The sequence below is a fragment of the Leucoraja erinacea genome, chromosome 18 (assembly GCF_028641065.1).
Source record: "Leucoraja erinacea ecotype New England chromosome 18, Leri_hhj_1, whole genome shotgun sequence".
NCBI lineage: Eukaryota > Metazoa > Chordata > Chondrichthyes > Rajiformes > Rajidae > Leucoraja > Leucoraja erinaceus.
In genome coordinates this window covers 30990995-31017643 of record NC_073394.1, presented here as the reverse complement: position 1 = coordinate 31017643, position 26649 = coordinate 30990995, and the positions used below count along the sequence as shown (strand labels likewise).

At 43.5% G+C, this 26649-nt stretch overlaps 1 protein-coding gene across 3 annotated transcripts in view; it reads left to right on the top strand.

The window, feature by feature from the left end:
• The window catches only part of creb3l1 (cAMP responsive element binding protein 3-like 1), a 134200-nt gene that overhangs the window by 97643 nt on the left and 9908 nt on the right, over positions 1–26649 (top strand). For 2 of the 3 annotated variants that reach the window (XM_055649728.1, XM_055649726.1), the window contains exons 3-10: positions 8063–8232; positions 10271–10349; positions 13032–13186; positions 15295–15444; positions 18816–18874; positions 21447–21515; positions 25035–25134; positions 26166–26292. In XM_055649728.1, the coding sequence (XP_055505703.1) occupies positions 8063–8232; positions 10271–10349; positions 13032–13186; positions 15295–15444; positions 18816–18874; positions 21447–21515; positions 25035–25134; positions 26166–26292 (909 nt within the window). The remainder of the gene's footprint in view (positions 1–8062; positions 8233–10270; positions 10350–13031; positions 13187–15294; positions 15445–18815; positions 18875–21446; positions 21516–25034; positions 25135–26165; positions 26293–26649) is intronic. The other variant, XM_055649727.1, reaches the window with a different exon arrangement.

Sequence of the window (26649 nt, the reverse complement as noted above, 5' to 3'; positions counted from 1 at the left end):
GGCAGTTCACCACTTTTTGTAATCTCCTTCATTCTTGGGCGTTCTAGTTTCCAAGTAACAGTAGTAAGTACAGTTTGTTATGAGGCTCTGACGGTGAGCACAAAATTGAACTCATTCATTATTTTTACGGTACAGATTGTAATTGGACTGAGCATAATGTGCACAATCTTGTAATTTAGGTGATTATTACCATGAATATAGACTCTAATTTTAGTCATATGGGATTTATCAGAGAGAATAATGACCAGAGAATGCAAGCTAACTGAGGATAGAATAGTACATGCTGCAAGTGGACTGATGAAAGTAAACCACTCTAGTTTAGTTTAGTGATCCAGGCTGTTCGGCCCACTGAGTCCGCACTGTCCACCCCACCGCACTTTAACACTATCCTACACATACTAGGGACAATTTTACATTTGCGCCAAGCCAATTAACCTACAAACCTGTACTTCTTTGGAGTGCGGGAGGAAACCGAAGATCTCGGACAAAACCCACACAGGTCACGGGGAGAAAGTACAAACCCCGTCCAGGATCGAACCCTGGTCCCTGGCACTGTAAGGTAGTAACTCTACTGCTACACCACCGTGCCACCCTGGTTATGGTGAGCACAGGTTCCAAGTGGTCTGAGAATGAGAACAGTATGTTACTAAACTGATGATGGTGAGTAGGCTGACTATAGTGCAATCAGATGTAACCAAGGCTGATTAGCATGACCAAAAATTGTAACTAGCTGATGGCTATGTGCAGTCTATAAAATGCTGAGCACAAACTGTAACTAGACTCATTTTAATGAATGTAGGCTTTAATTGGACTTGTAACAGTGAACAGAGGCTGTAAACAACATGATGACATTGAGCACAGTGCAATTAGACAGAAGATAGTAAGAACAGACTGTAATTAGCGACCTCGTATTCCGCCTGGGCAGCTTGCATCCTGATGGCATGAATGTTGAATTCTCCCAATTTTGCTAGCCCTTGCTGTCTCGTCCCCTTCCTTAACCCTCGAGCTGTCTTCTCCCATCCCCCCGCCCTCGGGTCCCTCCTCCTCCCCTTTTTCCTTCCTTCTCCCCTCCCACCCCCCATCAGTCTGAAGAAGGGTTTCGGCCCGAAACGTCGCCTATTTTCTTCGCTCCATAGATGCTGCTGCACCCGCTGAGTTTCTCCAGCAATTTTGTGTACCTGTAATTAGCGAAGACAGGTTGTAATCTGACTGGATAGAGAGCACAGGCTGGAATTTGTGTAACTCTCAGCAGCAGGGTGCTACTTCATTAGTACCTCGATGGAAAATAGTGAGAACATGGTGTAACTAGGTTAATAACAGTGCACAGCATCCGTAACTGGATTGATAAAGGTGTAACACACATTTTGCAGGATGTGTCACTGGCAAGGCCACTATTTGTTGTTCACCCATAACTCTACTGTAGGAGCTGGCGGTGAGCCACCACCTTAAACAACTGCAATTCCACTGGTGAACGCACTCCGATAGTGCTGTTGGGAGGGTGTTTTAGGATTTCGATCCCTCAATAATGAAGGGAAGAAATATATTTTTAAGACTGAATGGCATGTGATTTGGATGAGAATCTGCAGGTGTTGATGTTCCAATGTGCCTGGCGTCCTCAATTTACTTGGTGGCAAAGGTTGTTGGATTGAAAGGTGCTGTTGGTGATGGTGGGCTTGTCATGGCAGTGCATTTGCAGATGGTGCACTCTGTTGATTAGGGTGAGCACATGCTTATCTGGATGATTCCAGTGTGATTGAGCCGGCAAGGTTCCCTCTGCCATCTTGAAGAGCAGCAGCAGTCTGCAGAATAACTGTGATTAGACCTGTGAAAGAGATGGGAGTGACAAGTGACATAGAATCAATGTGTAGGAATGAACTAGGGCGGCACGGTGGCGCAGCGGTAGAGTTGCTGCCTTACAACGCTTACAGCGCCGGAGACCCGTGTTCGATCCTGACTACGGGTGCTGTCTGTACAGAGTTTGAACGTTCTCCCCGTGACCACGGGGGTTTTCTCCGAGATCGATTTCCTCCCACACTCCTACAACTATGTAGGTAAATTGGCTTGGCGCAAGTGTAAATTGTCCCGCATGTGTGTGCAATAGTGTTAATGTGCGGAGATCGCTGGTCGGCGCGGACTCGGGTCCTGTTTCTGCGCTGCATCTCTAAATAAAACTACTACTGCAGATGCTGGTTTTCACTGAAGATAGACACAAATTGCTGAAGTCACTCAGCAGGACAGGCAGCATCTCTGGATATGTATTGTATTCCTTCTCTCCGGGGATGCTGCCTGTCCTGCTGAGTTACTCCAGCATTTTGTGTTTATCCCCTGAGAATTCCCAACATTCCTGCTGAGATTCCCAACATTCAGTGCTACCCTCTGAACAAAAGACTATTCTGGAGGCGGTTGTGGTGTGCTTCTCCTCTGGATAGTGTTTTATGATGCTGCTCTAGTGATTTTAACTTTTTATGAGCAGCTGGTTAAGGGATATTTGATTATAACACTTGGAACTAACAAAGGAAACAGAGAGATGGTCAAGAGCCCATAGCTGTTTATATGAGCAAATTAGCAATCGTAAATAATCTTTCAGTCAATAAATTAAACCACCAGCAGATGTTACTCATCTCAGAAATAGTAGATGAAGACGATAGATTCTTGCCATACCTCTCTCTTACTTCCTTCCTTGTCATTAATTAAATATTATAGTAATTGGTACAAGGATTTTTTTTAACAGTTGAAAACTCAGTGGAATAAACATGTGAGAAATTTCCTTGTGATATATATATATATTTGAGCTGCATTATTTCAGCACTCATTTACCACCATGGTTGCAATGCACATATGACACCTTGGGTGGGAAGTGCAAATGTGGTTTAAACCGAGGTTGGAGTTCCCAGGTTTCCAGCATATCTGGGAGAAGGGGCATTTCGGGTCACCTAAAGAAGGGTTGTCTGAAATGATTTCTTTGACTTTATCCCAAAGCCCCTGTCCCACTAGGAAACCTGAGCCATATGGAGACTTTGCGCCCCATATTAGGCCATGCGTGCCAATATTTTGAGTCTTCCTACCTGCTTCCCCCTTCAACCTCCGATCATTTGCCCATCCTTATCTCCACAAACGATGGGGCGCAAAGTCTCCAGAGGTTTCCGTTCAGGTTTCCTAAGTGGGACAGGGGCATTACACACTAAAAGTGGTGTCTGGATTTCGTATGTATCCCAATGCATCTATATTAGCCATATGGTTTCCTATATTAGGCCATGTGCCAATATTATGAGTCATCCTTTCCCCCTTCTGATCATTTCCCATCCTTATCTCCACAACGATGAGGGGTAAAAATGATGTTTCATCCTATTCTGGAAATGAATAAATGTTTCAGCAAATTATATAATTTTCATGCACAGATCCCGTCTTTTTAAATACTTTGAAAGCTAGTTCAGTTGGCATAATTCTTCAGAAAATACTATCATTCCACCAGCGAACTGAATTGCAGGTGTAGGGAAGGGTGCAGAAGTATATGGGCCAAATGGAACTGGCCCAAAATGGCAATTTGGTCAGCGTGGACAAGGTGGGCCGAAGGGCTAGTTTCCATCCTATAAAGTTCTATGACTCTTGCAGATTCAAGTAATTACTGATGTCCAATTAACTAGCATCTACAACACTGTTAGATCAGTCGCATTGTATCCTGTTTTATACTGATAATTCATAATATTCAGTGAATGTTAGGTGTAGAAGAAAACGGGGAAATAGGGAGCATTCCAAAGTGTGGGCTTTTGGTGGATTCTTGGGTTTGACCTTCTCCAATTCTCTACCTCCCTCCAAGGGGCAGTACTTTACCTTGGCCCTGATCCTTCCAGCCATCCAAACGCCACAAGTATACGCTCCATCTCTCTGTAATATAGCATAAATCATGAAATGCTAACCATTTGCATTTTGTGAAAATCATAAATTGATGTTATATTTTCCAGAGTAGGAGATTTAAAAAATCCCCGGAGCATCCATTAGTGTGCTGTCAATGAGTTGGGATGAGTTTGAAGTGATGGTGTACGCATTCTGGTTTGCTGGATGTGAAACTGAAGGGTCTGTCCCACTTAGGCAACTCTTTAGTGACTGCCACGGACGAGATTTAATGGAATTCACCTACGACACCTGGCGACAACCTACAACAGCACCAACGACAACACCCACGTCAACCTTCGACAGCAAAAACTGTCACCAATGTCGCCGAAAAATGTTCAACATGTCGCCTGTAATCGCCCAAAAATCGACTAAGTGGGACAGGCCCATGAGTGTGCCTGACTCTTTAGAAGCAAATCCTGCTGGGCAGAATGTGCACACCATCGCTTCAAACTTATCCCAACTTCAGTTTGCATATTATTCATTCAAATGCTGGAGCTTATTTCATGCAGGTAAGGTCATGTTTGAAATATCAGCTAATTTGAATTAAACTGAATAAGGAGAGCAATGGTATTGGCAGCACACTGAAGGGATGCTACGGGCATTTTTTAAAATCTCCTACTCTGGCAAAAGCAAAATCAATTTACGATTTTACCAAAATGCAAGTATGACATTATTCTCGCGACATTACAGAGAAATTGTGTGCATAGTTGTTGCATTTTAATATCTGGAAGGACCAGAGCCAAGGTGAAGTATTGCCCCATGGAGGGAGGCAGAGCATTTTAGCAGGAACATATAATGTTGTTGCAATCCCGGCTTTAATGCTTTTTTCTACAGTTGAGATTAATGATGTATCATTAGCCATCCTCCAAGACTGGCCTGTATTCCATCAATATTAAAGAATAATGTCCAATGCTGACAAAGGATTACAGATCTGCAAATGCCGACTTTCATTTTTCGCAGATGATGCCTGACCTGCTGAATGTATTGAGCACCCTATTTCTTTCTGATTTTCAGCATCAGCATTTTCAATGTTAATCTCCAGTACAGCTCTTCACTGCAATTCCAGAGATACAGTATCATTGTTTGGTCATTTAATGTAGTGGAAGTTGCTTTTAGTTTCTTTAAAATAAGTGCTTATTAGTAGTAAAAAATATTGGAGATGGAAAGCGAGGCTAATGAAGAGATGAGAACAATCCAATTGGTGATCAAATAGGCTGTACACATTACCCTTAACTTGTGGATCACATCATGCCAGGCCACCAAAGGCTGGAAGCAAGATGTGATGTGATGAACTCGAGGCATGCTAAAAACTAGCAATGCAACGTGAAATGTTTCACTTCAGAAAGTCTTACAATTGCCATTATCTGATCCCACAGCCTCCACAATTCGAGGTCTTTTCCCCCCAGAGTCGAGGATTTAAAAACTAGAGTGGATAGGCTTGAGATGAGATGGGAGAGATTTACGAGAAACCTCAGGGTCAACTTTTTCACTCAGAGTGTTGACCCTGTCTAGAATGGGCAGCTGGAGGAAACTATAGAAGAGGAAACAATTATGACATAAAAATAAAATTGGACATATATTTAGATAGGAAGGGTTTGGGTGGATGTGGGCCAAATGTCAGCAACTGGGACTACCTAATATGCCAACTTGGTCGGCATTGCCAAATTCGGCTGAAGGGCCTGCGTCTGAGCTGTACAGCTCTCTGACTGTATAATTATTCTCTCACTTCATTGTTTGCACCTCTAATGATATACCAGCCCTTTCCGTGCGGCTGTTCCCTCTTTCTCGTTGTCAGCTGCCCGTTCAACTCCAAGCAGCAACACGAGAATACCATCACCAGAAAGAGTGCAGTGGATCAGGAAGGCAGCTGCCTTATCGAGAGCAACTAGTGATCAGCTAAAGTTATACTTTATAATTTACGAACCTATCTCTAATGACGTATTATTAGTAATTCATCCCACTCTTTTTTCTTTTTTGACATTTGTAATTCTTTTTTTTTCTCTCTTTCTCTCTTATTTACTATCTATATATATATATATATATATATATATATATATATATATATATATTTTATTTTTTATTTTTTTTAAAACTAGAAGCAGAATCAATCCACAAGGTCAGTGAATACTAACCTTGCCAGCAATGCCCAGATCCTGTAAAAAGTGTAAAAACATTAAAAAGAAAGTTGGGAGATTGATTTCAGGATTGTGTAAGGTAACGGGTGGGCATTCTGTTTGCACAAACAGCTTATTCCACCACACTTTAGTGCCTTAAGACATATGCCCACTGAGATGCTGAACTCAGTTGCCTTTTTGGTGCTGCCTTTTGATGAGATAACTAAGTTGGATTGAGTTTTTACCAACACATCGAGTAAAATCACCTCAGTTTGCTCAGCAGTTTAATCATCACACAACTCTCTAAGGCAGTAGAACTTAAAGAGTTTGATCGGCTAGTTTGTAAAATGGATATACATACAGCTCTGGGGCAGTGCCATCTATTTGAAAGAGGACTTTTTGTGGCTCATTTAAAAAGTCTCCAATTGTTCAGTGTTGAGGTCAAGGCCTGTACAGTGGAAACAGAAGTTCTCGGAAGATGTGCAGAGACATTGAGGATGTTACATTGGATCTAGAAAGTAAACTTTCTGGAAAGATAGAAAAGCACTATGCAGCAATGTTTGGGATGGACCAAGTGACAATTGGAAACGGAATGCTGTTTTGGGCCCTGGAATAGTTCATCACAAGCCCAAATGCTGTTTGGAACTGGGTATTCAGCCTGAGGACCTCCTGGTGTGAGCTGTTGTGTGTTCAAAAATGCTCAAATTCAAAAATGTAGACCCTTCCAACACCAATGTTATTGGTGGCACTTCAGTGTCAGTGAGAAAACCCTCATAAAACAATTTCTAAACCAGTTAAGCAGAGCATTTTGTTCACTGGCTTCCAGAGATAGTTAGCGCGCACACACACACACACTTCTGCAATGATATTTTGGCTCAACACTCTACACGTTTGTTTTTTTTGCTTTTTCATTCAAAACAATTTTTTGTTTTCACAGCATAAAGAGAATAAAGATAACATTGAAGTGAAAATTCTGCCCGTCTTAAAGACTATGCTTTATAGAGCCTAAATAAGGGGTCGGCCATTTATAAGACCAATATTAGGCAAATATGGCAGCAGGGGTGAACTAGAATGGGAGCCTAGCACAGGATGAAAAGCGGGATTTGGCATGGATAAGGGAAGGATGGAATTGAAATTCCCAGTCCCTCAGTGAAGGGACTGGAAATATGTGTGGCACCGAGTGGGAATTATGAAGGCTGAATACGACAGTGAATCCTAATTGGGAATAGGGAGTGTGATGGAGTGGAAAAATAAGATTCGAGAGTGTGGCACAATGAGAGAATTGGGAATTTAGCAGTGGATGTAAAAGGGAACTGCAAATGCACATAGTGTGATGTGGAATGTGGAGTGTTGTACAGGGTGGGAATTTTGAATGTGGTTAGTTATTCATAACAGGTATGGATGACACTGGGTGAGCACTTAAAAAATCATGTGCCATTGCACTCTTTTCCTAATTAATAACAATGCAAAGTTTCCCTTGTCAACCCATGGAGCGTTACAAATATGGTGAGTTTATTAAGCATTAAAGATTTGTGATAGACACAATATGCTGGAGTAACTCATTGGGTCAGGCAGCATCTCTGAACAAAAGGAATAGGTGATGTTTTGGGTCCAGACCCTTCTTCAGACAGAGTCAAGGGAGAGGAAAACTAGAGGGATGAAAAGGTACAGGATACTGTAAATGGGAGCCGACACCGATGACCAAGGATGGGTGGAGACTACAAAGGTTCATTGTTGACTGTGGAAGAGGTGATAATGAAGGTGATAATGCCTTGGGTTACTCCAACATTTTCTTTGTCTATCTTCAGCACTGTGGTTCCTTCCTACACATTAAAAATCTGCAGTCAAGTTTGTTACTTTCATTTTACAATGATTCGTAACGGACTTGACCTCTTTGCCACCTTATTGCTGTAATTCCGGACAGAAAATACTTCAGATCTTCACATTAATACAAAGGTTTGTTCAGATCCTGAACAATGGCATGTGGATCTGTTATGGAAATATTAGTGTTTTCCCATTTGTCTAATTTCTGACTCCTCTCCTTGTTTCGACAGAAGCTGATGGTGGACTTTGGGCGCTGGGCCCTGACCTGACCCACATCATGATTAAACAGGAGCCAAATCTGCTGTCGGAGTCCTGCTGTGCTTTTCCATCAACCCAGACGTCAGCTCCTTCTGGAGAGCAAATGGCCTTGAGCCAACTGACAGACTCCATAGAGGAACCGGTAAGTCTAAAGAGACTGTGAAAGTGCAAAATGGCACAGGATCTGTTGTTAAGATCCCTCTATCAGAAGCTGCACCCATGCCTCTACTTGTCTGCTTTTTTTAGTTTAGTTTTAGTTTAGATACAGCACGGAAACAGGCCCTTCGGCCCACACTGATTAGATTCACGCCGCGCATGTAACACTATCCTACACACACTAGGGACAATTTACAATTATACCAAGCCAATTAACCGACAAACCTGTACGCCTTTGGAGTGTGGGAAGAAACCGAAGATCTTCGAGAAAACCCACGCAGGTCACGGGGAGAATGTACAAACTCCATACAAACAAGCACCCACAGTCAGAATTGAACCCGTGTCTCTGGCACTGTCAACCAGTAGCTCTACCGCTGTGCCACTGTGCCGCACACAGAGAGCCTTCTATTAAAAGCTCTGCGGTCCTATGGAACATGAACATTATTTGTTTAGCAATAATTGTCCATCCTAATTGTCTCCAGGCCATTTTTAGTGGGCTGTGAAGACTGAAACAATATTAGTGGGTCTGGTGTCACATAAAGGCGCCAGACCACACAAGGGCAGCATATTTAATGGACATTAGTGAATCAGATGGGTACCTTTAATGATAATCAGGTGATGTTATGAATGACATTGGAGTAACTGGCATTCGATTCAAGATTTATTTAATTTCTTACATCTTGTTAAACCCAGTTGTTGAGATAGGATTTGAAATTATATCCTCACGTGAATGGTCCAGGCTGCTAGTCTCATTTGGTAACTTTCATTTTGTTTTGAATTCTGTTTTCAATGACTGATCTCCACAGCCCCAATTCTAAGACCCACCACTGAAGTGAGAACATTTCTCCTCAGTTCAGTCTTACTTGCCTAATTGTTATTTTTAGACCACGACCCTGTATTATAGACTCCTCAACCAGGGGAAATAGCCTCCTATTGCCACCCTGCAAGTGCCACATTATTCTCATGCATAAGCAATGTCTGGTTATTTACCCTACCCTTTTTTTTACCTGGTTAATGGTGTGTGTTGTTAATGGGGTATAAAAGTTGGAAAGAATAGAGAATGAAAACAAATGAATTTGGAGCCTTTACTCCAGGCATTTCAGTGGGTGTTTGCTCAATAAGTGAGTTCGGTATTCCGAAAAACGCCAGGAATCATGGGATTAGTCAAAGGTCAGTCGAGAGAAAAAAAGCGAATGAGGGTGCCAGGTAGCGGGAGAGCGGGGTGTAACAGCAAGAGACAGAAGGCAGAAGCGGGTGGAAGACGGGGAGAGACTGGACCGGCGGAGAGACGGGGGGGGGGGGGGGGGGGGGGGGGGGGGATATAGTCCTAGTGCCAGGAAGTTCTCGTGGAGATGGGGTGTCTGGGACCTGCAGTGATAGCGAGTTCCTCTCTCCCTGCCCCTCTCCCCATCCCTCTCTCCATTTGTTCCTCGGGAGTTGGAGCAGAGTTGAGCAGCAGTTAGCGCTTCTTCTCTGTGCTGGCTGTAAGCCTGGGGCCTCCACTGCTCCGGGCCGGTGTCCGTCAGTCCAGGGTCACCCCGGACATCTCCGGCCACCCCCGGACAGGGATGGGACACTCGGGAGGGGACAGGGACGGTTGTGAGACTCTGCTCACAAATCTGCCTCCTGGGGTCATGCAGGAGTTGGGTGCGTGGTTCGCCACTGTATAATAACCCTGTATAACCCGGGAGGGCAGCCCGAGTGCGAGTGGAACCCATATAGCCAGGCTGAGGGGGACCGGACCATGATTAATTAGATTGTCACTGCTGAGATTTCTGCATTGACCAGTGGAGAAGTGAGAAATAGTGTCACTAACTCCTGTAGCATTTCAACAGCATTTGCAGCGCCAGAGACCCGGTTCCGTAGACCGGGGAGAATGTACAAACTCCATATAAACAATGTTTACATGCAGCAGCTCAGCTGCCGAAAATGTTAATCTCCATTGACCTATGACCTGGGCATGCGCAGTTGGAATACCAAACTTGCTTATTGTCATCCTAATTTCTCTGTTTACTTCTTCGCAGGCTCAGATAGAACCAAGCACAGTGCCTCAAATCAAAGTGGAACCCAATGAATCCAAACAGTTCCTCTGTGTCCACACAGGTAGGAAATTGAATAGGACAGCATTTTCCCACATGGCACTCTCCAACACTTCTAATTTTAGGCCTCCATTTGTACTGGGCTAAAAGATAGACTTAGTGCCTGTATTCAATAAGTTTAAGATCAGGTGTGTTCTGGGCGGCACGGTGGCGCAGCGGTAGAGCTGCAACCTTACAGCACTTGCAGCCCCGGAGACCCGAGTTCGATCCCGACTACAGGTGCTGTCTGTACGGAGTTTGTACGTTCTCCCCGTGACCTGCGTGGGTTTTCTCCGAGATGTTCGGTTTCCACCCACACTCCAAAAGACGTACGGGTTGGTAGGTAAATTGGCTTGGTATCAATTGTCCCTAGTGTGTGTGGGGTAGTGTTGATGTACAGGGATCGGTGGGCGGCACGGACCCGGTGGACCGAAGGGCCTGTTTCCTCACTGTATCTAAACTAAACTAAACTAAATTCAACTAACATCATCCTTGCCTCCTAGCTTTCCAAGACCCAACTTGGAAACATGTACAGGCATCCTCTCCTAACATTTGAGTGCAGTGCTGAAGGAATGCCTCACCACTAGAGGTACAGACTAGCAGATAAGCTGCTACTCTGAACCTTGTGTTCCATGTTCATGAAAAAAACATTCAAAGGAAATCTGGAATGCTCTGGAGTTCTCCCTGGTGTAGGAGTGAATATATTATTTGGCTGCGGAATTCCACTATTTATATAATTTACGCAAGAGACTGGTGGATGAGTTCATTTTAATCATGTGAGCTAGAACTGCTGGAATATTGAATATTCCCTCGTCTCTAAGATATTTAAAGTAATCAAAAAAATAAGGTGTAAAAAGTGTGTACAATTGTCCCTAGTGTGTGCAGGATAGTGTAAATGTGAGGGGATTGCTTGTTTGTGTGGACTCGGTGTGCCGAAGGGCCTGTTTCCACACTGTATCTCTAAACTAAACTAAACTAAACTAAACACTGTGTGGTAACTTTTCTAAATTGTTAACAGATAATTAATCTTGGAAACTTCAGATATTTCACTGGGAATTTGATTACCACTGCTATCACCCAACTGTCTCTTCCCTCCTTCCTTCATTCTGTCCACTTTCTTAGTTTAGTTTAGAGATACAATGCAGAAATAGGCCTTCCGGCCCACCAAGTCCGCACCGACTAGCCATCCCCACACAGTAACACTATTCTACACATGACAGGGATAATTTACACATACGCCAAGCCAATTAACCTACACACCTGTACGTCTTTGGAGTGTGGGAGGAAACCAAAGATCTCGAAGAAAACCCACGCAGTCATGGGGAGAACGTACAAACTCTGTACAGACAGCACCCATAGTCGGGATCGAACTCGGGTCTCTGGCGATGCAAGCGCTGTAAGGCAGCAACTCTACTGCTGCGCCACCGTAACCACCCTAGTCATTTACCCTCTTCAAGATCTCTGGTTAAACATTGACTGAGCTCAAGATGAATGCCAGTGTCAATGGTCCATGACTGTTCGCAGTCCCTTTACCTTTGTCTCTTCAGTTTTTAGCTGATCATATCATAGGAACACAGAAATATAGTAAATAGGTGCAGGAGTAGGCCATTTGCCCCTTTGAGCCAGCACCACCATTCGATGTGATCATGGCTGATCATCCACAATCAGTTCCTTCCTTCTCCCACTGGGTGTGAAGTATGTGGGCAGAAGTATTAACCTATGGTCTGGGCTTTCTGTACTAACACTGCTCATGATGGATGCTCGTCTCCTGCGATTGTGATGACTACACATTGCTGAGCTGTAGCATTGCCACGGCCATGGTCACCCTTTCCATATCTGCTTGGTCATTTGGTCTGGTCATGCAAAAGGACACACAAAACTCTTGGATGTGTCTTTAGTCCATTTTTCATTTCTGACAGCACTCTGATCCTAGCCAGTTTCTTTTGGACTGTGAAGTGGCTTTATAATCTGAAATATTTTGGGATGAAAAGCTGAAACAGTTACACACAAGTTGTACCACACACAGTTTGGCACAATGAAGCTATCAAACGCCTTTGTGTTTTTCTGTCCTAAATCCATAATGTTGACCCTGGCTCTGAATAGCTGAGCGAAACGCTGCCCCTCCCACATCCCTCATGAGTTCAGATGAGAGGATGCAGAAATCTTGGTGCCTGACTGTTACTGTGACTCTGCTGAAGGTGATGGAGTTAGGCTTGGTGGACTGAAGAAAAGATCAGAGCTCTGCTGCGCTCTGCCATCCATCCTGGGAAATATTTGTATCTAATTTGCAAATTGTACATTTCGGTCAAGCTAATCATATGCCACAAGCCCAGTCACCTCGTCTTACCTACTGTAGGTTTTCCTACCTGTCCCCTGATAAATAACATGGACAGTCAGCCTGGGGCAGGCCATTTCATCAGGGAAATGTCATAGTATACCTATAGAATGGATTTGATTTTCAAAACGCAGTTATTGTCATAGAGTTTGTTGAAATAAGTTCCAGTGTGTGAGCCTGCCACACATTGTGCTACATAGCAGTTGTGGAAAAATCCTGTTTGTTTAATGTAAGTGAATCATCCAAGATATTATTTCAAATAACTCATCCAGGTCGTTGGGATTGCTCAGTATTTCAGCCTTGCTCCTTGACTTTAACTCTGAGGTGTGTAATCGGGGAGCTGTGATTTGACTTTTCTTTCCTGTCCTCCAGCAGATGTGCATCTGCCGCCTACACCCCCGAGCAGCCACAGCAGTGACAGCGACGGCTCGCAGAGTCCACGCTCCATCCCACCATCCAGCCCAGCACGACCACAGGCTCGCTCCTCCAGCGCCATCTCATCATCTCCTCTGCTCACAGCTCCTCACGTATGTCAACTGATGCACAAGTTAGCAGATAAGATGCCATGACAGGAAGAATCTCAGGGTCTTCCGCCTTCGGGAGTACTTTGAAGAATACTCACATTAACCAAGGCAAAACATTTGCAACTAATCATTGGACATACCTTGGAGTAACTCACTTGAATCCACCCTTTTTGCCTTGGCTCACTCTCACTTCAGTTAGATGAGAATGTGTTCTGAGTCCCGCCCAAAAATCGTAAACATATAGTTCAGGCGGGAGGCTCCAAGGCAGCTTTGCAAGGATGCTGCACTGTCAGATGACCTGATATTAACTGCAGTCCACCTCTCAGTAGACTGTAAAAGAGCTCATGGCACAACATTAGAAAATTGATGGGTGTTCTCCCCAGTGTCATTTTAAATATTTATCCCTCAGCCCATAACTGTATATTATCGGATCTTTATTGCATTCATGTTTGTCAGAGGTTACCAGGCACATCTTGTTTGCCACGTTTCGTACAGTGAGTACACTTCAAAAGTTCTTTATTGGCACTTTGGTGCAGCCCACGGTCTGGAGAAAGGCCTTATAAATGGTGGACTTTATTTGTTTAATGTACTGAACTCCAAGGAGATCCTCAGCATCGGCGGCAGAAGGAAAGCGGAGAGCAGCCAATGAAAACACGGCCGTAAGAATGTAGCAGCAGATGGAACTTGTGGATGTGAGGGAGGAGGGGAGGAATGGAGTTTTATTGTAAAAAAATAGCTTCAGAAGCCGATGAAATAGCAGGCAATGTTATTCATTAAGCAAGGGAGATCTGAAGCCTGTTACACCAGAATTGTTTCATTTGGAATTTGTCGACTTTGGCTCATGAACGGACTGCTTTCTGTGCGTGGGAGGATCGGTGGGCTAAAGAGAACTGTCTTCCAGCACTTCCCCTCAACAAAGGCAAACGATGAATCATCTAATCCAAATGCTGATTTAACTGACTGAATAATTAATTTCTTACAACCGTTGTAGGTGGTTACAATAGCCAAGCCAATTTATCTTTCCAAAAACCTGACAGGCAAGATAGTCTTTTAAGGCAGGAGTGAGCATCCAACTGCTCGGCCCTGCCATGCATAGCATTTACCCCTCAGTAGCTCAGCCACGTCTTTGCCTTTTTCAGTGTGAACCTTGACTGTGAACATGTGGCTGGCTATTCAAGCATGAGTTTGGCCTAATCCCATTCTAACCTAATTTCCCACAACATTCATATACTGTTTGCTGAGATGAGGCTCAAGCAATCTATCCCTCCCCTGAAAATAATGAACTTTGAAGCATCACAATTTTTTTTACCTCGGTTCCACTTTCTTAAATTTCCTTAAGAAACAAAAATGTAACGACCTCGGAACAAAATGAGCAATGGGTAGCTACTTAAACCAGAAGGAACCGTGGTAGTCAAACGGTAATATTATTGAGGATGGTGGGAAAGCAGTGAGCAAAGATGCCTTCCAAGCTGTTTGTACAGTTTTTTTTAAAGTGATGCTAGTAGAGCTGCTGCCATGCAGCTTCAATCGGGTTTAATCCTGACCTTGCATGCTGTCTGTGTGGAGTATACATGCTCCCACTATGACTGTGTGAATTTTCTTCAGTTGCTCCAGTTTTCCTCTCACATCCCCAAAAAGGTGCAAGTAACTAGGATAAATGGCCATAGTAAATTGCGGGGAAGGAGACCTGGTGCGATGTGGTTTAGCATGCATTTCTCATTGACACTTTATGCATCACAGGCATAACCTTACAGGACTCAAGGGTCTGAGCTATCGGGAGAGATTGGGCAAGCTAGGATTTTATTCCCTGGAGCATAGATATCTAAGGGGAGAGTATAAAGTTCATGGGCCAAAGTATAGGATAGGTGTATAAAATCACGAGGGGAATTGATAATGTGCGTGGGTGAGTGCACAATCTGAGGGGAGTTAATCTGAATGCGAAGAATAAAATTGAATTAGTGTTAGATTATTATAAATGGATGCTTGATGTTTGGTGCAAACGTGGGCCAAGGAGCCTGTTCCCAAGTTGTACCATCCGTTGACCTCATGACTTTCAGCTGAGATGGAAATCGGCTTGTGAACCAGAGTTGTATTTTCTTGCCCCTTGCCAGAAGCTCCAAGGAACATCGGGCCCCCTGCTGCTCACTGAGGAGGAAAAGCGGACCCTGATTGCCGAGGGCTACCCTATCCCAACCAAACTGCCACTCACAAAGGCTGAGGAGAAAGCTCTCAAGAGAGTCCGGAGAAAAATCAAGAACAAGGTAAAAAAAAAAGTACCAAGTCCCTGCACTCCCTGGCCCTGCCTACAATATCCCCAGGACTTGTACTTCATCATGGGTTGGAGAAATGGCGTTTAGGTTTAACATTGTTATGTGTACCGAGGTACAGTGAAAGGCTTTGTTTTCCATGCTGTTCAATCAAATCAGATAATACTATACACAACAAAAATCAAACCAAACTCAATTACAATGGGTAGAGCGAAAATAAAAATACAGTGTAGAATATAGTTCTTAGCATTATAGCGCAACTGTAATACAAAGTGCAATATATGTAAGATGATAGAGTTTAATTGGAAAGTTGAGCAATGTTGGAAGTCACGATGACAGAAGCGCATAGAGGGAGTTCGGGAAGGAGACCTGGGATGGTGTGGTTTAACCTGCACTTCTCATTGATGTTTTCTGCATCACGTGCATGATATTACAGGATTCAAGGGTCTATGGGGAGAGATTGGGCAAATGAGGACTTTATTCCTTGGAGCACAGGAGGCTAAGGGGAGATCTTGTAAGAGATGTATAAAATTGTGGACTTGATAGAGGTCTTTAAAATGATGAGAGGGATAGACAGAGTTGACGTGGATAAGCTTTTCCCACTGAGAGGAGGGAAGATGCAAACAAGGGGACATGACTTGAGAATTAAGGGACAGAAGTTTAGGGGTAACATGAGGGGGAACTTCTTTACTCAGAGAGTGATGGCTGTGTGGAATGAGCTTCCAGTGAAGGTGGTGGAGGCAGGTTCGTTTTTATCATTTAAAAATAAATTGGATAGTTATATGGACGAGAAAGGAATGGAGGGTTATGGTCTGAGCGCAGGCATATGGGACTAGGGGAGAATACGTGTTCGGCACGGACTAGAAGGGTCGAGATGGCCTGTTTCCGTGCTGTAATTGTTATATGATTAAAGGAAAATGAAAAGCAGAGAATTTGCAGGTTTGCTTCAAGAGACTTGTTTTGCATGATATCATGGAGAGATGGCAGCAGTAAACTGCTCACCAGTTCTCTCACTTCATAGCAGAATTAGCCGGCAGTTATACTGTGCAGTAAAAAATGTTTGTTTTTTGTTAGAAGACATAGGTTTAAGGTGAGCGGGGAAAGATTTAATAGGAATCTGAGGTGCAACTTTTTAATTCAATGGGTGATGGGTATATGGAATCTGAACCTGAATCTGAATGAGCAGGTAGTTGAGACAAGTCCAATAACAATATATAAAATACACTTGGACAGTTAAAGGGATAGGAAAGGTTTAGAGGGATACGAGTCAAATGCAGGCAAATGGGACTAGCTTAGATGGAGTATCTTGGTCAGTGTGGGCTGAAAGGCCAGTTTCCATGCTGTATGATTCTATTACTCCATGAGCACATTTTCAAGGCAATTTAATTTACTTACTATTTGAAATTGCAGTGCTATAAAATCAAACACAGCAATGCATTTATACGGTATACAACTGTGGTAATTAACTTTTAAATAGTTATCATACTATCATAATCTGTATTGATTGTATTTGTGTGGGAAGTTATGTCTTTTATGCAATGATCATCTGCAGAGGCTAGTGCCTAAGGACATTAGATGCCTTCTGGTATTTACTGCAAGTGCCTTTTATTTGTTTCTCCCATGTATAATTAAACCAAGACACTGGTTTATATCGTGTGTTTGCAATGATCGTGAACCTGCTGTCTTAGTGCTGTGAAACAGTAGCGTCCGATTCCGTAAATGGTTAGTTTGATGCCTAAATTCAGAAGCTGCCATTGGTGCTACTTGCCTCAGCCACCAGATGTATCAAAGTGCTTGCAGGTGGAAATGTCTGTGAAATCACTGAAAAGGCAGAAACTTTAACTTTTGCAGTGTTCTGATTGTATCACCTCCTGAAAAAGTCTTGTTAACAAAGGTGCAACTTTCATTAAAAAAAAATTCTTTTTCATAATTCCCAATTACTTTTAAATAACCTCTGGCTGATGTGTAATCTCATTTCCTCTCAATATTAATTTCAAACGCCCATGGCTTTATAAAATGGTTCATTATATTTTTTTAGAGTTCAATTATGATATTGCAGCTTTGGCCTTAACCAAGTGTCTGTTTCAATCATTATTTCACATCTGAAAATATGTGAAAGGTTGGTTACTAACTATATCTTGGTCAGCAGTCCATGAGAATTCTTCAGTGTGCTTAGGTATTCAGCGAAATGATATCACTTTTGCACTATGCCAATGCTCCTTTTAGGGTGAGAAACAGAATCAAGATAACCTTGGGGAAGGGTTATACACATTGCAGAGATCACTGAATCTCTGAGGTTAGGGGTGGCCACCATTAATTGCAAAATAGGCAAGCAAAGATGTGGCAGGCCAAATGGCCTATTTTCATACTGCATGAATCTATGATATTATTACACTCCACAGACTGTAGTGACATAATATACAGGGTGTAATTTTACAAACCAGCCCATTGGGGAATTGATGGGATTGGATGCAAAATTTGCTTACCTTTATTTCTGATTTTGCACTCCTTAAATTTAATGCATACAACTTTATAATTCCTTCTAATCCTGCATGTTTCCTGCCTGGTCATTTATATTAATCTTAAATCCAAATGTACGCCACACTCTAACATACATCTCTCTTGTAGGTTGAACTTTTCAGTGTTTTATAATGAGACACTGTAATGCAATAGTAAAATAATGAACAATTGTGGTCATTACCTTTTTAATATCTAAACTTAATTATCTGACATATAATACACATTGATTGTTATTACCCAATGTAAGCTGTCATTCAGACTGCTTATTGCTTCCAGCTGACCACTTGTACATTATCGCCTGGTAAACTGCTGTTCATTTCCTCACAGCTGACATTTCAGCTCCACTGCCTGGAGTGTTCTCAACATCAATGACCCACATGGCTTTTGGCTTGAAAAATGTGGTCCATCTGATCCTCTCATTTCATTCCAGCCTGTAATTCACTTACAGCTGTTGGTTATTGGATGTACAAACTATCTGAATGCCACAATTAGATTGCAGACTGAATCTAGCGCACACATATCAATTATTCAATATACACGCTCAACCCAAATGGCTCGATTAATTTCCAGCCTATGTCTAACTTTCATGTAGCGAATAATCGATACATAAACCATCCAAATGACTTTATTAGATTCTAATCATTCATTTACTGCCATGTATCAAATCTACTGATTAGATTCCAGCCTGTAACTTACTTCATTCCTTGGAGGAAGGCAGTCGGCATAACTTGTTTATTCACTGTCAACATCCAACAATCACTCCTTACTCCCAGATTCATCCAGTTAACAATTTAATAAAGCCTAGTATTGTGGGTTTGTGTGAATCCTCTTTCCTTTTGCTTCAGATTTCTGCCCAAGAGAGCCGGAGGAAGAAGAAGGAATACGTGGACAGTCTAGAGAAAAAGTATGGAGTTATGATACGATACGATAGAACTTTACTTATCCCAGCAGGGAAATTAATCTGCCAACAGTCATAACAAACATAAAATACGTGTATCATAAAATTAAAGTGATGAGTGGAAAGGCTTTGGGGATGTGCAAAGATTGAGGGGGGTGGGGGGGGGGGGGGGGGGGGGGGGGGGGGGGGGGGGGGGGGGGAGGTGGGCGGAGGGGGGCGGGCAGGTGGGAGATAGGGGGAGTCAGTCTCAATCTACCCCATGACAGAAAGGAGAGGAGTTGTAAAGTTTGATAGCCATAGGGAAGAAGAATCTGTTCTGCATCTCGGTGGAACCAGTCTGTTGCTGAAGGTACTCCTCAGGTTGACCAGTGTGCCACTGGGGGGGAGGGGGGGAGCTGTATTGTCCAGGATGCTCCGCAGTTTGAGGAGCATCGTCCCCTCCAAGACCTCCTCGCATGATTTCAACTCCACACCCAGGACGGAGCCAGCCTTCCTGATGAGTTTGTTGATCCTATTGATGTCCGCGGCCTTCGCCCTGCTGCCCCTGCACACGGCAGCGAAGAAGATGACACTGGCTACCACCAACTGGTGGAACATCTGCAGCATCTCACTGCAGATGTTGAAGGAGCGGAGCCTTCTCAAAATGTACAGCCGGCTCTGTCCCTTCTTTTACAGGGCCTCAGCGTTCCTGTCTAGGTACACTCCCAGGTATTTGTACTCCCTGGCACAGCCACACCATTGATGGAGACAGGGGACAGGGGTGTTCCTCTCCTCCTAAAGTCCACCACCAACTGCTTAGTCTTGTCGGTGTTGAGCTGCGGGTGATTCGGCTCACACCGCTCAACAATTCGTTAACTACACCTCCGTATTCAGCTTCCCTCCCCTCACCGATGCAGCCCACAATTGCAGAGTCATCTGAAAACGTCTGCAGGTGGCAGGAGACGGAGTTATATCTGAAGTCTGAGCTGTAGATGGTAAACAGGAAGGGAGAGAGGACTGTCCCCTGTGGGCCCGTGTTGCTCACCACCATGTCTGAGACACAGTTCTGTAGCCTGGCATATTGTGGTCATCCAGTCAGGTAGTTGGTGATCCAGGACACCAATGGAGCATCCACCAGCATCTTCGTCAGTTTGCTCCCAAGCAGTGCAGGCCGGATTGTGTTCTGCCAAACTCTGCATGTTTTTGGGACAAGATTTGTGTCTGCTGCAGCTCACTGCAAACACTGGTGTTTTTGATCTTTCTACTGCTATATATATATATATATATATATATATATATCATAATAAATATTTCCATATATATCCATATATATATCTACATATATATATATATGTATATATATATATCAAATAACAAATATATATATATATATATATATATAAGCATATATATGCATGGACAGGAGTAAGAAAGAAGACTGAAAGCATTACTTTTCACTGAGGCTAATATTGTATGTGAAAGCAGAAGTTGCATGGATGTAAGAAAGATCTAAAATTAAAGTTCACTGGCCATCTATGTAGAGCACCTGGACATGCATCATTCTGATTAGAAAGACGAAAGACTGACGAGAAAAGTTCTTCTGCACAAGACTTTTCTTTACCCTGCACTACATCCCTTCATGAACCTTAAACCCACCCTGGAAATCTGTCCAAAATTAAATTTGGCTAATTTACTAAACCTGCACAATCCTCTGCCACCATGTGGCATATTTCCCCCAAATCACATGCCTGTGACACCAGTAGCAAACCTCACCTGGGTCTATGATGGACAAGGATGAAGCAGGGGAGTGCATGGAAATTGGGGTGGCCCCACAGACACCCAACATGATCAGATTCAACTGGAGCTGACACGCATTTGAAGCACCGTTCTGTGGATCCACATAAGAACATACAAATCAGGTTTCGGAGTGGCATTACTCGACCGTTTGAGTCTGCTCTGCAATTAAATAAGAACATGGCTGATCTGATCATAATCTCAACTCCACATTCCTACCTACCCACGATAACATTTCACCCCCAGGAGCTTAGCAGTAAGTGTGATATGGATTCAGCAAATTCCAGGCCTGTTCTTGTCCCTGCTTGTACACTTATCATTTAAGCAACAGTGTGAATTATTATCATCTACTTATGTTACACAGTGACTCCTATTTCTAGACTCACCTATAACGGGAAATATCTTCTCCTGTCAAGATCCCTCGGGTACTAGCATGGTAGGATCTAGATCCACAGCTCAATGTGATGCTCTGAATCAAGAAAACAGGCTTCAAGATCACACCAACTATAATCTCATAATAGAATACAGTTTATCAAGGAATATTACCAGATTATAGGTAATAAGAATGGCTTTGCTACAGAAAGAAATGTTGGAAGGGACTGAAGACAGAGAGTCTTGCCTACGCAGGCAGGTCTCGCTTATACTTGAGGTGGGATGTCCCTGTGCTGCAAGTGCATTCAGAAAGTAGGAATAGAAAATGTGCCCCATATTTAAAAATAATAGAATGATTGATCTTAAAATGTAGGGATTCTGAGTGGATTGTATCTGTGAGCTTGCAGCTCAGGTTATTTTTTTTCTTTGCCAGGGTGGAGACTTACACCTCAGAGAACAATGAGCTCTGGAAAAAAGTGGAGACTCTGGAAAATGCAAACCGGTGAGTGAGTGTTTATACAATCCATGCTCCTTACCTCATTCTCTGTGATTAAACATAGTCATATCTCCGTGTATTTGCTCCTTTGCCGTGTCATTTTTCTTAGGTTTTTTACAAAGGTTCTTTGCAATACAATACAATACAAGTTATTGTCATTTGAGCCTCAGTGAGGCTCAAACGAAATTCCGTTTCCACAGCCATACAAACAAAGACAATTTCCTACAGACATACACACAATTTAATTCACACAAACATCCATCACAGTGAACCCACTGTGCTGGAAGGCAAAGTCTTTTCTCTCCCCTGTTCTCCATTTCTCTCCCGATGTCCAAGCCCCAGGCGGGCGATGATAAGTCCCACGGCCATTTTAGGCCGTGCCGGGTGTGGATCTTCAAATGCCAGTTGTTGATAACACTATCGAGTTTACTGAAGAATTCGCCAACATCAGGGTCCCATGCCGTCGAAAGTAATGCATTAGCTGTTCCCCTACTCTTCAAGAGATTCACAATACAAGGGTCTAAGTTTAACCTAAGGCATCCCACAATCCTGGAGATAGGAATCATGATTTACTGCCCACCCAATTCCACACTCAGTCTAAGCTCCCAAAGGGCTCAGACCACCTCGTATCCTCTTCTCACTGAGCAGTTAAGTTAAAAATTGGGGTCAGAGTTGTCACTGCAACTTTGCCTCTACAATGAGTTACTTTGTTCACACTTAGCTGCAAAATCTAGCAGATTGATTCCCAAAATTCCAAGCCATAGCTGCAGTTGGTGACATCCTGCACATCCTGCTGAGCCTCCCAAAAAAGAGCACCATGTCACATGTAGCTGATATTCACAATTGTGAGCTGGTTAACATGAGCAAGTTCTCCCTCTACTGGCAGCATTGAGTAATCCAGCCGTTTCCAGTGAAATTGGAAAGCTAATCATTTTTAACTTATTATATGTATTACCCATTCCTAATAGCCCTCGAGAAAATAATACTAACTTGCTTCTAGAACCCCTGCAGTGCTTCTGCTGAAAGTACTCTGCAGCAAATAAATGGGACATTCCAGGAGTCTGAAGATGGAATAGGGAATATACATTTGGAGTGTGCGTGTATGTATCTTGAAAGCAGAGTCACAGTTTGTGGCATTCCCGTGTCCCATCGAGGGGGCAGAGGTCCTAGGTTTGGGATCTGCTACGAAAAAGTCGGGGTGACATTTCATGGCTCACAATACTTTAACGAGAATTTGTCTGTTGGAGAGGGTGTGGATCTTCAATTTGGTGCATGTTTAGGCTTTGAGTACTTCCAGCACTTTACAAAACCAGCATGCCTCTGCCTTTCAGAGGGAGCAATAGACAATAGACAATAGGTCTACAGTTACAGAGAAAGGTTGAACAAGTTAGGGCTTTATTCTTTGGAGCGCAGAAGGTTAAGGGGGGACTTGATAGAGGTCTTTAAAATGATGAGAGGGATAGACAGAGTTGACGTGGATAAGCTTTTCCCAATGAGAGGAGGGAAGATGCAAACAAGGGGACATGACTTGAGAATTAAGGGACAGAAGTTTAGGGGTAACATGAGGGGGAACTTCTTTACTCAGAGAGTGGTGGCTGTGTGGAATGAGCTTCCAGTGAAGGTGGTGGAGGCAGGTTCGTTTTTATCATTTAAAAATAAATTGGATAGTTATATGGACAAGAAAGGAATGGAGGGTTATGGTCTGAGCGCAGGTATATGGGACTAGGGGAGAATACGTGTTCGGCACGGACTAGAAGGGTCGAGATGGCCTGTTTCCATGCTGTAATTGTTATATGGTTATATGGTAATAGGTGCAGAAGTAGGCCATTCAGCCCTTCGAGCCAGCACCGCCATTCAATGTGATCATGGCTGATCATCCCCAATCAGTACCCCGTTCTTGCCTTCTCCCCATATCCCCTGACTATGCTATCTTTAAGACCCCTCTCTATCTCTCTCTTGAAAGTATCCAGAGAACCGGCCTCCACCCTCTGAGGCAGAGAATTCCACAGACTCACGACTCTCTGTGTGGAAAAAGTGTTTCCTCATCTCTGTTCTAAATGGCTTACCCCTTATTCTCAAACTGTGGCCCCTGGTTCGGGACTCCCCAGGTCGGAGGTGCATCAGCACTTTACCAAGGAAGGGGAGGCAGCATTTGATTACAGGCACCTGTCGGGTGCAGCTGCATAGACCATGGTCACTGTTTCATCAGCTACCATTCTGCTTGAAAGCCTAGATAGAATCCATCCTATGGAATCCAATGGCCAATCTTCGACTGCACCAAGTTCCTTCATTGAGGATGAGGATTTGAACTGTGTAAGCTGGTTCTCGGAGTGGTGAGGTCATTGTGCTAACAGTTGCGCTTGCATGTCACCCAAGTGCCTAGTGCCAGATTTTCGGTAAAAATTCCTGCCATTACACTGGGAATCTGGACAATACTGCTCTTTAATCTGCTGATAATTGCTTCCACCCGTCTTTGTCGGATAATATTTGTTCTCCAATTCAGACCTTCCAGTTACTTGTCACAAAAGCAAGTTGAAAAGATGGGAATGATCAAAAATGGGCTTGTTTCCATTTGGCTAGGAGGTATCATGATTGAAGTCAATAATCACTGGGTTCCATTGACAATTCTGATTATTCCCCATAACCAGTAACACAAAAGGCAGTGAAGGAAATTATATCTGTCAAAATTCCAACCAGGTTAATTAACAGACAACCTCAACAGGCATATACACCTTCACTGAAAATTGTCAACATGCCAGTAGACTGCCATCTACTGGGATAAGGTGTTCAGGTAATGTTTTTCTTCACCAATGCTGCTGAGTTGTCAGACTGGCAAATGCTAAGTTAACAGGAACCAACCCCAAGAAGATAGACACAAAATGCTGGAGTAACTCAGCGAGGCAGGCAGCATCTTGTCTTAATGCATTTCGTTGTCTCTGTACTGTACACTGACAATGACAATTAAAATTGAATCTGAATCTGAATCTGAATCACTGGATTGAAGGAATAGGTGACGTTTTGGGTGGAGACCTTTCTTCAGACTCCGAAACGTCACCCATTCCTTCTATCCAGAGATGCTGCCTGTCCCGCTGAGTTACTCCAGCATTGTGTGTCTATCTTCAGCATCTGCAGTTCCATCCTACAAGCTAAGAAGTGCGAGTTGATTTAAAGATAAGTTGGCAGAGGAGTAGGAAGGAACTGCAGATGCTGGTTTACACGGAAGATAGGCACAAAATGCTGGAGTAACACAAGCAGGAACAGGTACCCTCTTTGGAGAGAAGGAATGGGTGATGTTTCAGGTCTGAAGAAGCGTCTCGACCTGAAATGTCACCCATTCCTTCTTTCCAGAGACACTGCCTGTCCCGCTGAGTTACTCCAGCAATTTGTGTCTATCCAGGGAAAGGAGTTTTGAACTGAGAGGCGGGAGGTGTTCTGCAAGTGCAGCAGGACCTGCTAGCAGTAGGTGAAAGGCCCGCAGTGCAAGTGGTAAAATGCTACATTAGTGAAGGTTGTCTCTTGTTTCAGGACTTTATTGCAACAGCTACAGAAGCTGCAGGCGTTGGTAGCTGGGAAAGTGCCTCGGCCCTGCCGGATAGCATCAACGCAAACAGGAACCTGCCTGATGGTAAGAACAAGCATGAAAAGGGAGCGTTGATAACCATAAGGTGAAGAATATGGAGGGAATTACAAAGAGAGTATCAATAACCCCAGAGTGGGGAATGGAGGGGGAATTGCCATTGTCACCTGTATTTTCTGCCACTGAGATGTTCTCGTGCAATGCGAAGGGCAGTAAATCTTGGGCGATGCGTATAATTTTGGTCTAGGATTGTGCAGACAGACTTCATACATTCAGAAACCTAGAAGTGAATTTCACCAACCAGTAAATCTTGGCTGCTGCCTGGTATATTCCCTGGCACAGGATGTAAAGCAGGAACAAACTGTACCCAAGAAAATGGTGGAATCCAATTGCAACAAATCAGTGATTTCTGACTCAATGGGAGAGTAAGTAGTGTTTAAAAGAAAAAATGTGGGAGCAAATGAAAGAATTGTATATCATTGCCCATAAACACAAGGGCACATCTGAAATTACAAAATCCAATGGAATTGTACCAGTAAACACATTGTGCCAGTATGTGTGGGAAGTAACCGCAGATGCTGGTTTACACTGAAGATAGACACAAAATGCTGGAGTAACTCAGTGGGACAGGCAGCATCTCTGGAGAAGGAATGGTTGACATATCAGACTGAGACCCTTCTTCAGAGTCAGGGGAGAGGGAAACATAGAGATATGGAAGGGTCAGGTGTGAAATGACAAATCAAAGCTTACCCTTCCATATTTCGGTTTCGACCCTCCCCTGACTTTCATCCTGAAGAGGGGTCTCGACCCAAAACATCTCCAATTCCTTCTCTCCAGAGATGCTGCCTGCCCTGCTGAGTTACTCCAGCATTTTACGTCTATCTACATTGTACCAGTAAACCTGTCCTTAAAAAAACTGTCCATGATGGAACAGTGCAAGAGCAATCCAGTGTTTTCCCATCTCAAACCAAGTGCACTCCAGATTGCAAATCTATCGGCAATCTGTTCCCTTCCACAAAAACAGAGGTTTTGTGCATGCCATTTTAATTTGTCTTGTTTTGTTTTGTTTGTCATTACAGGTGGTGGTGGTCTGTTTTGTCCTTGTCTTGGGTTCCTTTATGCCTTGTCTCCCAGAATTTTCAACCGGCTCCCAGACAGTCAAAACAGCTCCATTGTCTGCTCCTGATGCCTATACCACAAGTCAGAGTGAGTACTGTTGCACACTGTTCCCAATTTCCTTCCCTTTATCCATCACCTCTGCTTGTGAGCAAATGGGCTCTCATGGGTTGTGTGCTGGTCAAATATTGCCAGCATGGAACCAGACCTTTTGCAACATGGGCTCAAAACGTTCATTACCAGGAGTGCATATAAAAGGAAAATAATTTTGCACAAGTTCATCACATATCCATGGTTAGAGTTATCCATCCACGTAACTGTATTTTATGGAAATAGGTAAACGTATACCAAGGCTAGATTGTTTGTGGAAAAAGCCAATCAAATCTCAGAGTTGGTCCAACTGGAGCTGTTTGTGTTTGGAAGGATTCAACCCAGAGCAAAGTGGGG